The 19,122-nt window shown below is 44.3% G+C and overlaps 1 protein-coding gene across 1 annotated transcript in view; it reads right to left on the bottom strand.

The window, feature by feature from the left end:
* Positions 1-19,122, bottom strand: part of ACO2 (aconitase 2) — a 392,352-nt gene that overhangs the window by 229,149 nt on the left and 144,081 nt on the right. Inside the window, exon 5 of the mRNA XM_085601209.1 lies at positions 10,070-10,228. Coding sequence (XP_085457335.1) covers positions 10,070-10,228 — 159 coding nt within the window. The remainder of the gene's footprint in view (positions 1-10,069; positions 10,229-19,122) is intronic.

Below are 19,122 nucleotides of genomic sequence, written 5' to 3'. Positions count from 1 at the left end.
GAGCGCTTTATGCGCTTTTTGTTGGGCTCACAGCGCTATCATGAGCGCACTTGGATCACTGAATGCATTTTGAGATGCAGTGCTTCATGCGTGCCTTGTACCTACAGCGCTTCGATGCGTGTGGGGCTCACTGAATGAATTCCCGCGTTGGGGGACAGGAGCGAGGCCCGGCATCGCCGCAGCAGCATTGTGTGCCCTGCATCCCGGATGCCGCCCTCTCCAGCCGGCCATATTACCGTTCAAGGTTGGAGAAGCCCCCAGGAGGGGCTTCCGTGATCATTAATCAGCACCGAGGCTGCAGGGGGTGAGGACCGGAGACAGAAGAAAGGGAAGAGGGAAGGAAGGAGGGAGAGACGGTGCAGGACAGGGAAGAAGGGGCGAGTAGAGCCGAAGGAGGGAAAGGAGCACAGAGAAGGAATGATGGAGGGGGTAGGGGGGAGCGGGTGCTCAAAGGTAAGAAGAATAGGAGGAGGGAGAGACAGGTCAGTGAAGAAAACCTGGGAAGAGAAGAGAAGAATAGAAGGAGGAATGGCGAAGAGATGAGTTGTGGAGTTGGCTTAAGGATGTGAGACAGAAAAAGTAGGGAACGAAGAGGAGACGAAGTAAGTGGGGGACGAATGGAGAATAGGCAGAAATTGAAAGAAAGTAGCGTCAGAGTGTGAGAGGGGGAATGGGGGGTGGACTAGGGAGAGAAAGAAGGAATAAGGAAGAGAAAGAAGGAATCAGGAATATAAAGAAGGAATCAGAGAGGGAAAGGAGGGATCAGGGAGAGGAAGAAGCATTCAGCGAGGGAAAGAAGGGATTAGGGAGGGGAAAGAAGGATCAGGGAGAGGAAAGCGGGATCAGACAAAAATAGAAATCAATTAAATAAAGGCGAGCTCTAGGAGAATGGGCGGGAGAAAGAAGAATCAACGGGAATAGGGCACACATGCTTTTGTTTACATGAAAGGGGCGAGGCCTGTCACGGGCAGCTGATTCTGCTCAAGACAAACGACATTAGCAGAGCGGTCCGTGCCCAGAGGAGGCGGTGTCCACAAGCAGGGGTCACCCAGAGAAGTCCGCAGAGAGGCAGAGTCTGGATGCCTGAGGGGAACCAGAGACAAAGTAAACAAGCAAGAAGGGGGTGGCAAATGGTGTGCACTTTGATGTCCTCAGTGGCCGCGCCGCTCACTGAGGACATCAAAGCAAGTGATCAGGCAGTGCTTTTCAGGCTGCCAAATGGTGCGCGCGCCCGGCGCACATGCACTGTATTTGGAGGCCTGAAAAGCCACTGTTTGCACTTCCAAAACTTGCTTACTATCAGTCTCGCCAGAGCAGCGCTAAAGCGCTGTCTCAGACGAGACCTAAAAAACAAATTAGTCATACCCAGTTCATGATTGGGGCCCATAGTGCAAGTCCGAATTTCTTTTTTTCCCTGCCTTTAAGTTTGTACAAAGCAGTTTCTAACTTATTTAAGGATAATAGTTTGGTCATCCACATACTAAAGGACGGTGGGTCAGGGCTTAGCCATTGGGAAGTAATACATAGACGGAGGATAGCCATACATAAAAACAAAAATCCCTTCTCAGGGGTTGGTCGAATTCTGACATTTGCTCCGAACTCGCAACCAAACAGCACTAGTTGAGGTGACAAATTAACTGAAAAGTCTAAACCTATATTCAAAAAGCTTTGTATCTCCTTGAGCCAAGGAGAGAGGACTGGGCACTCATAGCATATGCACCAAGTCGGCAGCCCTCAGTGTACATCTAGGACAGGAAATCCCTCGGTTTGTCCCCCATTTGGCTATCTTCGCAGGAGAGTAATATAAATCAAAAATGGCCATATAATATTGACTCTTATGTCTGCCTGAAAAAATTAACCGATCAGCTAAATTGAATGAGGCTTGTAGGTCGACCCCTACTATCCCCAACCTCATCTCCCAGCGGTGCTCATATAAAGCTAGATCATCTTGCTGACTTAGTGTTTTAGCGAGTTGAGAAATCTTACATCTCCCTTTTATGCATTCTAGTATTACATTCTTCTCTAGATTAATCTGTCCTCTTAACTCAAGGTTATCTAAAAAGCTGCGTACTTGGAGATATTTAAAAAAAGTCTATACGTAACAGCCCAAATTTCTCTTGAAGTTCTACAAATGGGATTAATTGATTCTCTCTGAAAAGATCACCAATGGTTCTAACCCCCTGAGCACTCCATCTCCGCATAGTAGAGTCACAAAAAATTAAAGGTAGTTTACCTGGTATTCCCAGGGGCATGTATCGGTTATATTCCTTTAAAATAAAGAATTTGCAAATTCTAGACCAAACTACAGCAGCAGCAGCTAAAGTCTTGAAACGTGTCCTCTTGTAATAACTGGGCTCAAAAAACTTAAAGAACATATAGTTAGCTTCTGGGCCTAAAATAAGTTCATAAATGGACGGACATATAGCTGGGTCCTTATAGGACTGAACACCGAAAAACAATATTCCCATATATTGGAGCATGGCCGCCCAGTAATAATATTGAAATTGAGGGATATTTAATCCCCCCCTCTCCTTTGTTAAGCTTAGTTTTTTTAGGGTTCTTCTTGTTCTCTTGTACCCCCATAAAAACCGGGAGCACATTCTTTCTATTTTTATAAAAATTAGATTAGGAACTAAAAGTGGGATCGTGCGGAATAAATAGAAGTTTCGGGAAGACTACCATCTTAACATTACACCTACCATATAATGATAAGTGCAAGTAGTCAAGATTCTCCAGCATTTTATTTGTTGAAATTAAGATAGGTTCAAAATTTAGATTAACTATGGTCTGTACATTAACCGCAATTTTTACCCCCAAATAAATAGCCTCTGTAACTGTGTTGACCCCAGGTAGGACGTCAGAGCCAGTAAAAAGGACTTGAGTTTTATGTAAATTCAACTTATAGCCGGACACTGCACCAAATTCTGATGTCAGGCATTCGATACGCCTCATTGCATTGGGAACATCCAATGTCACTATGGCCACATCGTCCGCGTAGGCTAACATTTTTATAGATTCACTCACAGGCTGTATTGGGATAATCTCTAGATCATGCTCAATCTTGATCAGCAAGGGCTCAATATAGAGAGCAAATAAAAGAGGAGAACAAGGACACCCCTGACGAGTGCCCCTGTATATCTTAAGCTCCCCTGAGTGATTACCTGAAATACGAATTGTGGCAGCTGGGCAAGTATACATGGCCTGTACGGCCTTGATGAAGGAAGGTGGAAAGCCTTTCCAATGCAGAACTGCCCATAAAAATTCCCAGGAGACCCTGTCGAATGCTTTCTCAGCATCCAACAGGGCCACCCCTATTGGAACTTCGGAGGCCTGGGACCAGTCCAGAAGAGATATTATTCGCCGAACATGATCCGTAGTACCTCTACCTGCCACAAACCCCGTGCTGACGTAACGAGACTAGTGGTGCAATGATCTTTCCAAGTCTTCTAGCAAGTATTTTAGAGAAGATCTTGCTGTCTGAATTAATTAATGTGATAGGGCGATATGAGGCTGGCTCCACCTCGTCCTTGCCTTTCTTTTTAAAAACAATTATAGTTGTTTTAGCCCATGAGTCGGGTACTGTACCCATGAATGCCTGCTGGAATAAAGATAATAACTCGTCCTGTAGCTCAGCCTGGAAGAAAACATAAAATTCCAAAGGGATCATATCAGGCCCCATTGCTTTACCCCTTCGTAGAGATACCATTGCTTGAATAATTTCCTCCCAGGTTATAGAGGTAGAGAGGCTTTCACTCTGAGCCGGGTCCAGACCAACCGTTCTAATTTCACCCAGATACCCCCGCGGATCAAAAGTTTCCCCACTTTCGTAAAGTTTTTCGTAAAAAAGTTTAAATACCTCCAAAATGCCGGACTCCGAATTTTGCAGAAACCCATCTTTATCCTTAATTTTATCGATTTTGCTTTGTGACTGCTTTTGCCTTATTCTATTTGCCAATACTCTTCCCACCTGCTCCCCATATTCAAAACATTCCCTTCGGAATGTCTGATATTTAGCAGCCGTTTCTTCCGCGTGCTGATTATAGATTAAAGATCTCTGTTTAACAATATTGCTTTGTATTACAGAAACATCCATCCGATCTTTAATCTTCTGAGCAAGCTCTCGTTCCAATGCACTTAACTCTGACATAGCTTGTTCATTTTTTTGTCTTATAGCATTACGTTTCCTTATTGCGTATCTAAGGGTTTCCCCCCTTACGCCAGCCTTGAAAGTGTCCCAGACCATTGTATCCGAATCAGAGCCATTATTAATTGCAAAAAAATTTGGAAGCCAAAGTTTGATGCAGTCACGATACTCCTCATCTACTAATAGCTTCCTATCAAAAGTCCATTTATATCTTATAAATTGCCCTGCAGTGATCTGGAATTTTAACACGAGAGGGTTGTGATCTGAAATTAATCTTGGTAATAGCGTAATAGTGGCATCTGCCAAAATAGAAGGCGAGGCAAATATATAATCGAGACGGAATAATTTATTGGGGGGGGGGGGGGGGGGGGGGGCAGAGTAAAAAGTACTGCCCTGTTGAAATTTATTAAGTTGATTCCAAGCATCATGTAGGACTTGTTTCCTTGCTAAGTTACTTAAGGATCTAAAAACTTTTGGTTTCCGACCCATATAGTCTATCCCTGAATTTATGTTGGCTGTGTTGGCTAGATGTATGTTAAAATCCCCACACAGTATGATAGGATGGGGCCATAGGGCTAATTCCAAATTGAGGGAGTCATAATTCAGGATCGTCTATATTAGGACCGTAGATAGTACATATGGTTATAACCTCCCCTATACCAAACCCTGCCTCGATAATAGCCCACCTACCGTTTCTATCCTCTTTATACTTCTTACAGGAAACAACGCCTGGTTTACAAAGAATTGCTACACCCCTTGTATTAGTAGACTGCTTAGAGCATGTGATTAAATCAAACCCCATCTTTTTAAGCCATACCCTTTTGGCCCAGGCAATATGTGTCTCTTGAAGACAGACAATATCCCATGAAAAACTCCTAGCTAATTGTGAAAAAACGAGCCTTTTTTTAAAGTCGTTCAGGCCACATATATTTAACGTACATAACTGTATTTTTCTCATTGAATAATAATTTTTTTAAATTAGACAATAAATTTCTCATACCTAAATTAAACACGGACCAAACTACATCCCCAATGATAATGTTTTTTGGCCTGAAATCTACTCTCGGGCATTAAGTAACAAAAAAAAGCAAAAAGATGAATGCTGATTTTTCTTTCCACCCCCCTTCACCACCCACCACAAAACCCCCAGCCCCCACTCCAACCCCCCCAACCCCCCCTCACCCTTCCCATGAAGCATAGGGACGCCAGTCCCGAAAGATGGTGATTGATCTGCCACTCCTTCCCCCCCCCCCCCCGGAATTCTTAACCGTATCCAAACATAACTAGTCCGTGCCTAGCCTACCTTATCCCATCCAGACTAAAAAAAAAAAAAGGGAACATTCTATATTATTATTAACAACCAGGTTCGATTTCGCTAAAGAGAGAACTTTCCCTACTTTTTTTTTTTTCTTTTTTCCTTCTTTTTTCCCTTTTTTAAATAAGGGGTTACTGAAACAAACGGATAACCTTAGTTGGAACCCATACAATGTAGTCACCGAACCTCAGGATTTAGAAAAACAGAACAGAACAAAAAAAAAATCCCCCTGGACATTTATAACTTATGCAAAAATTCTTTGGCAGTAGCCTCTTCTGTAAATACAGATGTCCGTCCTTTTAAAATGATTTTGAGTCTTGCAGGATTTTGCAGGAAAACTTGCGCTCCTTTTTCCTGAAACTTCGGAATCAGCTGTCGGAATCTCCATCTGAGATCCACCGCAGATTGACAAAAGTCAGGTCTCACAAAGAATTCACAGTCCATAGCATGGGCTTTCTTATTAGGACGGGCCAAATCAAAAAGGGCCTCTCGGGCAAGAAAATGATTTAGAGAGATTAGAATTGCACAGGGGAAGGAGGTTTCTTGAGCTGCTGTTTTCTTCTGAAAAAAAGGGAATCGGTGAGCCCTTTGAACTTCTGCTTTCCAATCCCAGCTGCTGATGTCCGGAAAGGCCTCAGACAGTAGTTCCACTACGAATTTTCGAGGGTCAGTCCCTTCCTTTCCCTCCGGTACCCCAAGAATTCTAAGATTGTTACGTCTTAGCCTGTTTTCCATATCGGTTAACTTCCATAAATATTCATCTTTGTGAGCATTCAGTGAAATGATTTCTTTTCTCTGAGAGACTACTTCATCCTCCAACGTTGATATCCGTGTTTCGGCTTCCCCTATTCTTATTGCAGGGTCAGCGCATGATTTGGCAACCCTACGCAACGAGTTCTGCAACTTTTTTAACGCAGTCTGTGTGCGAAGGTTCTCTGCTTGCGCCTCCGCTCTTTGTACCATGATAACATCATAAATAGTGTTTAGCATAATTTCCTGATGCTCTCGATTAGAGGTGCCCGAGGCTGCTGTTGAATGATGTACCGTATGGGGTTGAGTATTGACTAAAGGGTTTGGGGAGTCTTGAAGATTACCATTTGTACAGTCATCAGATCCATGTAAACTTCCAGTATCGGATAGCCGTCCTTGCACTTCAGCCGTAGATAATTGACACAGCTTAGCCGTCAAATCGGCATCATCTTCCCCCCCTGAGCAGCCCTCACCTAGCCAGTCTTCAACCAAGCTTTCCGTGGAGGAACGATCAGACAACGAAAAAAAATCGTCTCCTACGGAGGCTTTATCTTGCGCCTCTATGCTGCCACCCTCTGAATTGGCGCCTAGTCTTTGAACATGACCCCCCGAAAGTTGCCCCAGTGTTTCAGTCTTTTCCTGACCATCCAATATATTCTTACCTCCAGGGGTCATAGGGTTGACTTTGGGAGCCGCTTCAGTCTGTACAACTCTCATCGGCGAGCTCGACGTTTGCACAGGGACTTCAACTCCCATAATGCCGTTCTCCTGAACTCCGGCATCGGAAACAGCACTCTGACACTGTGACTCTGCTGCCGATGGCGTTTCCTCCATAGCGAGTAGCGGAACAAGCAGCTGCGGGGTGAAGACGGGTAACGCTGATTTTTCAATGTCCTTACCGGGTAGTTTATTGCCTTTGGTTTTAAGGAAAAGGGCAGGAACTTTAGGCTTGGCACCCTCGGAGGGAAAGGAGTGTTCCTCACTGTTCGTGGCGCTGGACGTGGCCCCCCTCCTGTAACCCTGCCTGTAGTCCTGCCGATGTCTTCTGGACCGTAGCGTCTGAGCGCATTCTCGCCGGCGGAAGAGTTGATTTGGAGCGTGGCGCCCGATGCTGGTTCTTGGGCGGCATGGTATCAAAAAGTCGTGCCTGCAGCTTCGGAGAAGTAAATACGCGCTTTCCAATCCGACGGAAGCGCGAGCAGTAAATCAGCGGTATGTTGGAACTGTGCTGCGTTAACCACCAAAGCATCATAAAAATTGGTAGACAGTCATGCACTCTTCGTTCACCAGAAGAGTCTGGGAGGGAGAGCAGACCGCTCACACAGCCAACTGCTTGGCCGCCATCTTGCTTCGATATAGTATATTCTTCCTCCCTTCTTGATGCTCCCACCGGATCCTTACTCCAGTGATGGATTGGTAAAAGCCATCTTGGAGATAGGTGAACAGAAGGGGAAGCCTTCCTGTGATGGGACAGAGATCTTTGTCATGACCTCCTCGAATGACGTTCTGGGGACGCAGATGGTGAATGCTTTGAAGGACGTCTCGAGGAATGAGAGGATGAGTGCCGTGACGTTGACTCAGTCACCAAAACCACTGAACCTTCTCCAGATCTCACTGATGTGGGTCTCGACGTCGAGCGTATAATCTGCTCTGACGGAGCCCTTCTCGACGTCGATTTAGATCTTCTAGACGTCGAAATTCGACCAGGTGTTGGGATCGATTCCGGCATCGACTCCTTGTACAGACTGTTGCATTTCACTGTCAACTTATTTACAATTTACAACTTTCTGAAGTAACAAGGTTTTCCCTTCAAACCCATCTATTTCATGTTTTGCTTTGCTCTACATTATTTATTACGTTTTCTCCATGAGACATCTTGTGATAACAATTTGCTTCTATGTTCACTAGTTTACTTCTATCTACTCATTCTTTCACTTTCCCAACCCTCTCATGTGCACAGGACTCCTCTCACTCGCACAGGTGATTTATTTTTCTCCGTTCGTTTCACGAACTACAAATCTGTTTTCTATATCTACCGTTGTAGTTCACGTACAATTTACTCTCTTTTAAATGGCCACGTTCCCTGATCACATGATTACGATTCACTAACTTCACTGCTGCCGCAGCACTCGTGAGCGCCGTCTTGCTAAATGATGGGACTTTGATTCTACGATTCGAACGTAAGTGCACGCCGTACTAACCTCCTGGGCCGAGACCGCTTGATGAGAGTTTCCCACCGACCCACTGTCTACCCTAGTGACTCACTGTCTTTAATTTCATGGATATTGACTATGCCTTTCGTAACTTGCACCCATTGAGCATCAGAACCCTCGGACATAGCATGTTTGTTCGTTATTTCTTTAATTTCACCATGCGTTTAATAGTCAGTAGCACCACCTGAATTTACTTTACTAACGCCATTATACCCGATGGCTTCTAACGTAACTGAAACCCACTGCTATTTGAATATGTTCGTTTTCACTCCCGATTCACACAACTTTATTGTTCACCGTACCTTGTTACACATTTTACGTTTTAATTTGTCATGCTCATTTCAACCTATGCACAATGTGATAAATGAATGCTGCTCCCTTGTCTCCTCCACAGTGCCGCCCCTGATGAAGGGCTTGAACGGCACGAAATGCATTGGGCAATTGATTAATGGATAAAGTCGAGATTGATAGAATGATGATAATTCTACATCTTTGGAAGATTGTCATAAATAAATTTAATTGACTCTGAATCACCGTTTCAGTGTTTAAACTTTTGGACAAGGAGAATCTTTATTCTCTCTTAGAGTGCAACGAGTGACACCCTCCACATCCAGGAGTGTGCTTACTCTACTTTCATTGCGTCCCAACCCAGGGGGACATACTCGTTTGCACCTGCGACTTGACTAATTGAACTACCCTGCTTAACACACGGAGTGCGCCTATTTCTGTTTCTTTCTTGTTATGTCTTGGCATGTACACTAGCAGTATGTGAATGTGAAGTACTGGTTGCCATAAGAAAGATATATGCCTAGGGCAGTGGTCTTCAAACCTTGTTGCTGCGCACCCCCGACCCCCACCCGCGTAAAAATAAAAAATTTAAAATCCTCGCCCCCTCCCCCTCAATTTTTTCACAAGTATTCTGCTAAATTGCCAATGTTTGACTATGTCTAAAACATATTTAAATGTTGTAGTTAAGCTCCGTTACCCCTTTTTACACATACTCCCAATCAGGACATAAATGACAATTGTCGTTAGTGATGGCCCATTACTCAAAACAAAGCAAGATGCTTCTCTTGGATAAAGACTTGCGCCCCCCCCTGAGATCACTTAAGGTCCCCTCAGGGGGGCCCACCCCCCAGTTTGAAGGTCTCTGGTCTAAGGTGTACTGTATGGATGGTTGTAAAACCCTCCGCAGTATTTCTTCTTCTCCCCTCCACCCCCCGCCTATACCAGTGATTCCCAATATGCCAGCAATCCATCAATCCCCTCTGGAAGTCCATACCAAAAAAGAACACAAATAACAAATCAGAACATTGGTATCTACAGTTAACCAAGTAGTTTGCTTTGAGTGGCAGCTCCCATGGCCAGCTCGAGTGCCGGGCAACCTGAGAGTTAACAGAGACAAAGAAAGCAAGCAAGAGGACTTCATTTCCCTTCACCCAGCACCACACAAAGTGACATAATTGAATTTCCCATCATCCATTTGGACAGGAAGTATTACAATCACAAAAGCAGAGTGGCTCAGCGCCCACAACATAAATCAACATAGCCCCACAGATAACCTCCACAAGGACATCAATAACTGCACTGACTACCTCGCACCCGTGCTTTGACTGGAGTCTTGCTACCACACAGCACCAGACTCACCTTTGGACACTTCAGCTCCCAGGGAATATTTGCCATGACATCAACAGCATCCGCTCCTCCAACGCCGATACAAATTCCCCCCAAGCCACCACCATTTGGGGTGTGGGAGTCTGTACCAATCAGCAACACTCCTGGGAAGGCATAGTTCTCCAGAATTATCTAAAAGGAAGTAAAAACATTAAGCACTGGCAGCATCAGCACCCTTAACGTTGCCCAATGTTAACAATATGCTATTTGTGTATCAAACGTGTCCACCACTTGAAGTCATAAAAGCAAAGCAATATTTGTACATTTTCCGACACTACTGATATTGATTGCGCCCAGGGTGGGGTTGCAGGGGCGGCAGAGCACAAGCCCCAAGAGCCCTGGCTGAACGCAGGGGCAGAGCCTACTGCCTCAGCGTTATCGGGCACATAAAACAAGCCCCAGGCTACCGCAGGGCGGGACAGAACTGAGCCAAGAGCAGGACAGAATGTGTCTGTCAGAGCCCAAAGGAGGCCAGGCACGGCCCTCCATCTTGGTTCTGCTCATCTGTGCCCTGCCCGCCTCACTAGAGAGAAATTTAATAACACTTTGCCTTCGATAGATGTCTTGTCTAAAAACCATAAAGCTTTGCTACTGAGGTGCAATTTATTATTCTAACCCCCTGGCACCGATTAAATTGATTTGTAGGTCGTGCATAGGTTAGTCGAGCCCCGGGGGTGACAGAATAAAGAAAGGCAGCTGATGCACCACAAGGGGCAGTTAGTTGGGGGAAAAAACAGCACATTTGATCGCAAAAGGCCCAACAACTGCTGCCCAAGTGCAATAGAGGATTTGATAGAGGAAGTGTTAATTCCTCAGATCTCTGCAGTTGCCCAACAACAAGCCAATTGCTAAGCTCTTTGGGAGAGCCCAAAAGAAAGCCCCTAAACCCAGTGGTGTCCAACTTCTCCTTAGAGGGAATGCACATTATGTTACAGCACAGGTTCATACTGAATCTCATACCCTGCATTGACAACCCATCTATGATAGTACCATCACATGATATAACTGTGACTTGCAGAAATAGGTTTAATCCCTTGGACAGTTATAATCCACCTACAGAATCCTCCATGATAGAAGAACATACAACCAAATCTCTGACATAGCCCTTGAAACTAGGATCTTCAATCTTGCCCAAAGTGTCAATTAATTAAAGGCCGAAGTCACAGGATTAAAGACTGGGGTGAACGATTTAACAAAAATATCGTATCAAGTTTAGTCCAGAGGAAAAAACAAACTCCCAGATAAAGTAGGTATAGCTATTGCTATAAAATGAGTCTTGGAACCACCCTATTAGCGAAACTGGTAGGAATCCCTTTGCTCCTGCTCAATAGATAGCACAGACAACCCATGGCCTGTTGTAGCCCTCACCAAACATTGACACTAATGGAGGAATGTGCAGTGCCACTTGAATTTGTGACCAACCTTTTATTACTCTCACCACAGTTACGCGAAAGTCACCACTACTTGTAAATAGGTTGGCCTAACTGTGTAAGATCCATTATACACAGCAGACCAACTTGGGCAGGAGACTACATTAGGAGTTTGGAGAAAGTAAACTAAATAAACTATCAAATGTATAGGCATAATGTCAAAAAAAGTACATCCTGATGTGAGAGAGGATGAATCATCAATGATTAATAAGATCATTCACTGAATTCGTAAAACAAACTGTGCTGTGGTACGGTCAGATATTGTAAAGGCCAGACGTTAACTATACTCTGATGGGAGATTCAGGTACACTGAAATTTGGCTAATCACTAGGAATTTGTGTGATGGATTGGTTGCCTTAGAACTTCTTTCCAACTCTTTCCATAAATATTTGATCTGTTTGAAATATAATCCCTCTCACTCTGAAGATCTGCAAAACTATCCATTGTCAGTTAATTTATCTGCGATGCCAAGCAAGTTCCTCCCGAGCAGTGATAGTGAAGCCTGACTGATAAAGGGCCCACAAATCCAAGGTGGAATGGAACCTCCTCCCATGGAACATAGCAGGTCTTCAGTCCAAATTGTTGGATCAGGAGTAGGGACTATTTATTGGTTCTTTTGATTTATTTTTATTTCAAGAAGCATTGGGCACCAATCCACTTTATAGATCTGGTTGCAAAAGTTATTATGTTAACGACAGTTCTAATGGTCAAGGTAGTATGGGTTAAAGTTTCATTATACTATCATGTAAAGTCTACCTGATATCTTGACCATGAAATAAATGCGGGGGGGGGTTGGGAGACAGAATTCATATACATGTATACATTTCACAGCATGGACACTGTCATCGTGGGAAATACATGTGTATAGACTGGTTACTTCTAGAACAATCGTAAACATATCTGATTTCGCCTGGCAGACCGATTATTTCATCTATAGACAGCAATGTCACAATATTTGGATTTCTTCCTGACAGACTTTGTTAAAACATTACCGTCATATATCCTTGACACAACCGATTTTATACAGATAATCTCAAACACTGAAATGGAATCAGATATGTTTACGATTGTTCTAGACGTAACCAGTCTATACACGTGTATTTCCCATGATGACAGTATCCATGCTGAGAGGTGTGGCTCACTGGTTAGAGGTGGCAGATCCGTAAGCAGAGAATCGGCAGGGACCAGGGTTCAATTCCCGACGCGGCAGGGTCGTGGACCAGGGTCAAAACAGACTTGATAATTCTCACCTCGGTACCTACTCTAACCAGGAACACACTCGGCAACTCTGGGCATTAAGCTTGCCTCATCTCTACAACGGCCCCCCACAGATGCCGGGCTTGCCTGGTTTCACCATGGAGATACCCAGAAAGGGACCATCTCACAGGGATAGCCAGGACGGGTTCCCCAGCGGTCTATAGCGCCGGGACACTTCCGAGTAGCTGTGCGCTGTATAAATGAAAATAACATAACATGCTGTGAAATATTTCTTGAAAGGCAGATCTCTCAAATTCTTGGAACACAATGTAATGTTGATTGATTTTTTTTATACTTTTGCCTCACCAATAACATCTTTCTCTTTCAGCGACAGTACTTTAGACAGATTAAAGGCACCGCGATGGGCACCTGCGTCGCCCCCAGCTACGCAAATTTATTCGTGGGCTGGTGGAAGAAGCAGGTGGCCTAGGCCAAAGAGAACAATCAGTGGATAGCCTTGGTTGTTGGGTGGTATCGTTACATCGACTACCTATTTATTTTCTGGAAGGGTACGGAAAGAGAAGCAAAATTATACATAGATCAGCTGAATACCAACAGGGTTAATTTACATTTCAGTGGCCAGATAAGTAATACAGAAGTAATTTCTTAGATTTAAGAGTCTTCATTAGGGATGGACAAATATGCACATCCTTTTTCAGAAAAGATACAGCAGGAAACTGTTTTGGAAGCCAGCAGTAGTGACCCTAGATCTCTTAAAAATAGCATTCCGTATGGAGAACTGCCAAGATTGAAAAGAAATTGTTCAAACAACGATGACTTTCTTACAGCAGCAAATGAAGCAATTGACAGGTTCAGAATACAAGGGTATTCGAGCCAGCTTCTCCAGAAGAATCTTGAAAAAGTGAATAAAATGTCTAGAACTTGTCTCTTAAGAGACAAAGTAAAATTAGGAGAAGAACGAAACACCATTCGCTTCATTACCACCTTTACAAGAGATTCAGAGAGAATAAAACATGTCCTCACACAGAACTGGCATATCTTGAAATCGGACCCCGTCATTGGGAAGGACATACCTGACCATCCCAAAATGACAGACGGTGTCACTCCCTAAAAAACTCTTTAGTACAGAGCCATTTTGACACAATTCCGTACAACCCTAGGCTAAGTGATTTAACTGGATTATTTCCATGTAATAGGTGTAAAGCCTGAAAAAACATCGTTAAAGTGACATCTTACCAAATACCGGGGATAGTAGGTCCAAAAAGCATTACTAAGTTCTTAACATGCACCACTTCCTTCTGTGTATACAGTTTGGTTTGTCCCGGTAATCTGCAATATATCAGTAGCACGATAGACCCCACAAAACGCAGGATTTTAGAGCATGCTAGGGCAATCGAAAGAAATGATGTAACTTACCCTGTAGCCAGGCATTTTGCTCGTTTCCATCAGAATAACAGAAATTTACTTAAGTTCTACTGTCTGGACCATGTTCCAGCCAAAGAGCGTGGAGGAGACAGAACTTAAAATTGCGAAGACTCTAATCCAGATTTATTATAGACCTACAAACTAAAGTACCAGCAGGTCTTAATACCGAAGAAGAATTAGCCACACATCTAAGATAACATGCCATGTCACTCTGTGTCTGATCGGATGAGGTCTTTATATTGTTTGATAACTTTCTTTCCTTAGTGAACAAAGTATATTGATCAAAAGCTGTATTTTAAGCACCTTAACTATATATATATATATGTATATATATAATTTAAATTTTATGTTATTCAGGATGGACCGGTGCTACAATGTGAATAGTTTAGGCCATAGTCGAATGAATTTGTTGTTTCATTAATTTGAAATTATTAGGGTTGTGTCGCTGATAAATGTCGACATCTGGATGGAAACCTGTATTTTGACATACAAGATGACACACATGCCCATCCAGGGCGAGATATTTTTAGTTTAATTTGACTTAACAGATTTGAGGTTTTGCCAATATGATGATGAAAATGTATGGCTAAATGAATAGTGGTCGTTTTAAATTTACAAATGATTTGCCTAATTAATGCATAATGACAAAATGTATTTAGAAAACATTTTAGTTATGTTTGCAATTAAGATAGAACATTCTTAAGATGGCCGCCATGTATCTAATGAACTTGTGTCCATCATTTATTTTGATGTCCAAGTTGATCTCGTAACTACCCCGGAAGTACTTCCCGGATGTATTATTTTAGATGGCAATGTCCTCAGTTTGTGTTAAACAGTAGAAAAAGGCACGAAGCCGAAACGCGTCCTGTTTGCTTGAATGCGATAATAAAGTAGACCGTATTTTTACCTTAAAATGAGTGCGGTATCTTCACTTGTCACGATTGAGGTTTGGAGCAGAATTTATCTATGTGTGTATCTATTTATCTATCTAAATATCTCTCTATGTATATATCTACATATCTTTATAACACCCTATCCTCCTATGAACTACTGCATTTCAGGGTCAAGATATCAGGGAAATCGGTTACTAATATATATATATATATATATATATATATATATATATATATATATATATATAAATAAATAAATCGTGGCATGGGAAAAATCCAGATTCTCTAATTTGATCACAGTTTCGGACCCTTCTTTAAGAAGACTGTTAAGGCCCTGCTGATAGTTGCAGGGGACTTAGACATAACATTTAAACCACTGGACAATTCACAGCACACTAATACTGAAGGTAATGAAAAATGGGGAGTCCCTAAGCTGAATTTGACACCAATTACAACAAGCATTGAAAATGCAATAGGTCTCGCCCTCGTTTAAGTTAAAGCAGTCCTGTTTGTAATTAGGCGGCTTTTTAGCTTCGCTTTTATTAGTATTTTTCAAACTTTCACGTACATAACATGGATATGTATGCATGCTTGCATATATTTGTATTTATGAGAGGTAGAGTAGTAGAGAGTGAGTAGTAGAGAGTGAGTAGTAGAGAGTGAGTAGTAGAGAGTGAGTAGTAGAGAGTGAGTAGTAGAGAGTGAGTAGTAGAGAGTGAGTAGTAGAGAGTGAGTAGTAGAGAGAGAGTAGTAGAGAGAGTAGTAGAGAGAGTAGTAGAGAGAGTAGTAGAGAGAGTAGTAGAGAGAGTAGTAGAGAGAGTAGTAGAGAGAGTAGTAGAGAGAGTAGTAGAGAGAGTAGTAGAGAGTAGTGTAGAGAGAGTAGTGTAGAGAGAGTAGTGTAGAGAGAGTAGTGTAGAGAGAGTAGTGTAGAGAGAGTAGTGTAGAGAGAGTAGTGTAGAGAGAGTAGTGTAGAGAGAGTAGTGTAGAGAGAGTAGTGTAGAGAGAGTAGTGTAGAGAGAGTAGTGTAGAGAGAGTAGTGTAGAGAGAGTAGTGTAGAGAGAGTCTTCGCAGAGAGAGAGTCTTCGCAGAGAGAGAGTCTTCGCAGAGAGAGAGTCTTCGCAGAGAGTGAGTCTTCGCAGAGAGTGAGTCTTCGCAGAGAGTGAGTCTTCGCAGAGAGTGAGTCTTCGCAGAGAGTGAGTCTTCGCAGAGAGTGAGTCTTCGCAGAGAGTGAGTCTTCGCAGAGAGTGAGTCTTCGCAGAGAGTGAGTCTTCGCAGAGAGTGAGTCTTCGCAGAGAGTGAGTCTTCGCAGAGAGTGAGTCTTCGCAGAGAGTGAGTCTTCGCAGAGAGTGAGTCTTCGCAGAGAGTGAGTCTTCGCAGAGAGTGAGTCTTCGCAGAGAGTGAGTCTTCGCAGAGAGTGAGTCTTCGCAGAGAGTGAGTCTTCGCAGAGAGTGAGTCTTCGCAGAGAGTGAGTCTTCGCAGAGAGTGAGTCTTCGCAGAGAGTGAGTCTTCGCAGAGAGTGAGTCTTCGCAGAGAGTGAGTCTTCGCAGAGAGTGAGTCTTCGCAGAGAGTGAGTCTTCGCAGAGAGTGAGTCTTCGCAGAGAGTGAGTCTTCGCAGAGAGTGAGTCTTCGCAGAGAGTGAGTCTTCGCAGAGAGTGAGTCTTCGCAGAGAGTGAGTCTTCGCAGAGAGTGAGTCTTCGCAGAGAGTGAGTCTTCGCAGAGAGTGAGTCGTAGAGAGTGAGTCGTAGAGAGTGAGTCGTAGAGAGTGAGTAGTGTAGTAGAGTGAGTAGTGTAGTAGAGAGTGAGTAGAGAGAGAGTAGTAGAGTGAGAGTAGTAGAGAGTGAGTAGAGAGTGAGTAGAGAGTGAGTAGAGAGTGAGTAGAGAGTGAGTAGAGAGTGAGTAGAGAGTGAGTAGAGAGTGAGTAGAGAGTGAGTAGAGAGTGAGTAGTAGAGGAGAGTGAGTAGTAGAGAGAGAGTAGGAGAGAGTGTGAGAAAGTAGCTCTGTATATACTGTTCCCAAATAGCTACAGGGTGTACAGAGTCCACAGTCCCCAGGGGTTTGGCAGAGGCTAAAGTTAGATATAACCATACACTCTAAAGTGGTAGCTTGGTCCAGCAGTAAGGCAGTATCAGAAGACAGTGTAAAGCATTTGTTGCACACACTCAGTCAGCAAATGATCTCACACACTAAATAACTGAATTCTAGGCCAATGGTTTATATATAAAAAATATATGCTTGTTTTATTTTAGAACCAACAATAGGCATTAAAATATACTTTCTCAGGATGAGATGCTTTAAATAAATACTTTTGCAATATGCAATTGACTTTTGTAAACAGTTACAAGTGGTTGCAATAGGCAACACAATTTTAAACACAATAATGTATTGAGTTCAATAGAAGTTTCAAGTTATTTGCAATAGATTACTTTTTGGATTACTTTTGGAATTCCAGGACTGGATCCTAGATTCAGTCCTGGTACAGTACTTAGAAACAAGTGATAAAAGTCGACTTAATTACTGTGATGATTTTTAGACAATATTTTGCTATTTTAAAAGTTGACACTTTTTATTTCACAGAAAAACAGTCAATGATTTCCTATGGGAGAAAATTGGGTTACTGGTAAGTACAGTTGTAAGTATTTTTCAGAGTCAGTGCTGGGCACCAAGATCCAGCACTGGGAGCTCACCTAATAGCAGGTGAGTATTTTCGTTTTCGTTACTCGGCTGATTTTTGGTGAATATTTTAAGTTTTGAAAAGTCCACACTTAGAAGAAATTTAAGAAAAAGCCAGTCAATGTTACCCTAGGGAGAAAATGGAGTTATCGGTTTAAAGGTAAGTACTCGAATGGCAGAGTTAAGGTTCTGGGCATAGACTCGGGGGTCTCCCAGGGTCAGGTAGATGCAGTTGGTTCACCCTCAGCGGCACAAGGGCGGCCGGGTGCAGAGAGAGTTAGGTCCAATGTTATCCTATGAGAGGTAGGGGGGCCTTGGTTGATGGCTGCTGACTAGCAGGCCACGTGGCTGTGGGAGCTGGGCTCCTGGTCACTTACTCCGGACAAGTGGGGAAGTAGATCGGTGTAGAGGTTGCACTGCCAGGGCCACTCAGGCGGCTGGGTGCAGGGTGCTTTTGAGCCTTCGGGCGCTCAATTGATTTCAATGGGAAAGCTCTGGTTTAGAAAAAGACTGCAAGCTCGGAGACGAAGATTCTTCAGGGCCCACCACCACTTCGAGAGGTAAGTTGGGCAGTTGGAGGATAGGTAGGTACCCCGGGATTGGGCACAGGGGGCCGTGGGGTGCCGGGTGCAGGGTTGCCATTTAGTGTCGGGAAATCTTACCCTCTGTTGATCGCGGTTGGGGAGGCACCTGGTTCTGAGGCTGCAGGCTTCTTCAGGAGTGTCGAGGGAGGGTGTGGCTAAGCGCACTGACAAGATGGCCGCAAGTGAGTAAAGCTCCAGACGATCGGTGCCATTATCCTGGCACTTTCTCCTGGCTGGGCTCCTCGCGGACTCTGGGCACTGGCGGGGGTGAAGTTAAGGCCCCCCCGACGTCACGGTGCGAGCGCAGGCGGGCGCGACCGTCGCAGAGCCCTGGCATCACTGCATGAAGTGTACCGCGGCCGGCCGCTTCAGTAAATTTAACCCGTGGCTCGCCACGAGGGCCCGGGCCGCGGTGACTGCAGCGCCGGTACAGGAGGAGGCGGGGCGCCGCTGACACATGGACGTGTGGTGCCCTGGACCAGAGATAGCAGCGGAAAGTGAGGCTGGCCATGAGACGCGCGGTTGGGGCTGTGCAGGCTTTGTGAGTCCCCCGAAGAACAGCCCGGCCAACGGCAGAGGAGCGGAGGGGATAGTGGCCTGCTGGAGGCATTGCGGGGCGGACGGCCTTGCGACGTGGACCCTCTTGGCGTTGCCGAGACCCGGTCTGGGTGCCAGGAGTGACTTGGTGAGTGACCGGGCAGAGCGCCGAGAAGCGTACCCCACTGGGGGACCCCGCGGGACAGTAAAGAGGTGGTGAGGTGGCTGAAGCACTTAAGTGGATTCCCCCCCACATGCAGTTGCGGAGT

The sequence above is a fragment of the Triturus cristatus genome, chromosome 4_2, assembly GCF_964204655.1.
Source record: "Triturus cristatus chromosome 4_2, aTriCri1.1, whole genome shotgun sequence".
In the NCBI taxonomy this organism is placed as follows: Eukaryota; Metazoa; Chordata; class Amphibia; order Caudata; family Salamandridae; genus Triturus; species Triturus cristatus.
Note: the sequence above shows the minus strand (reverse complement) of the source record. Positions and strands in the feature narration are given on the sequence as shown.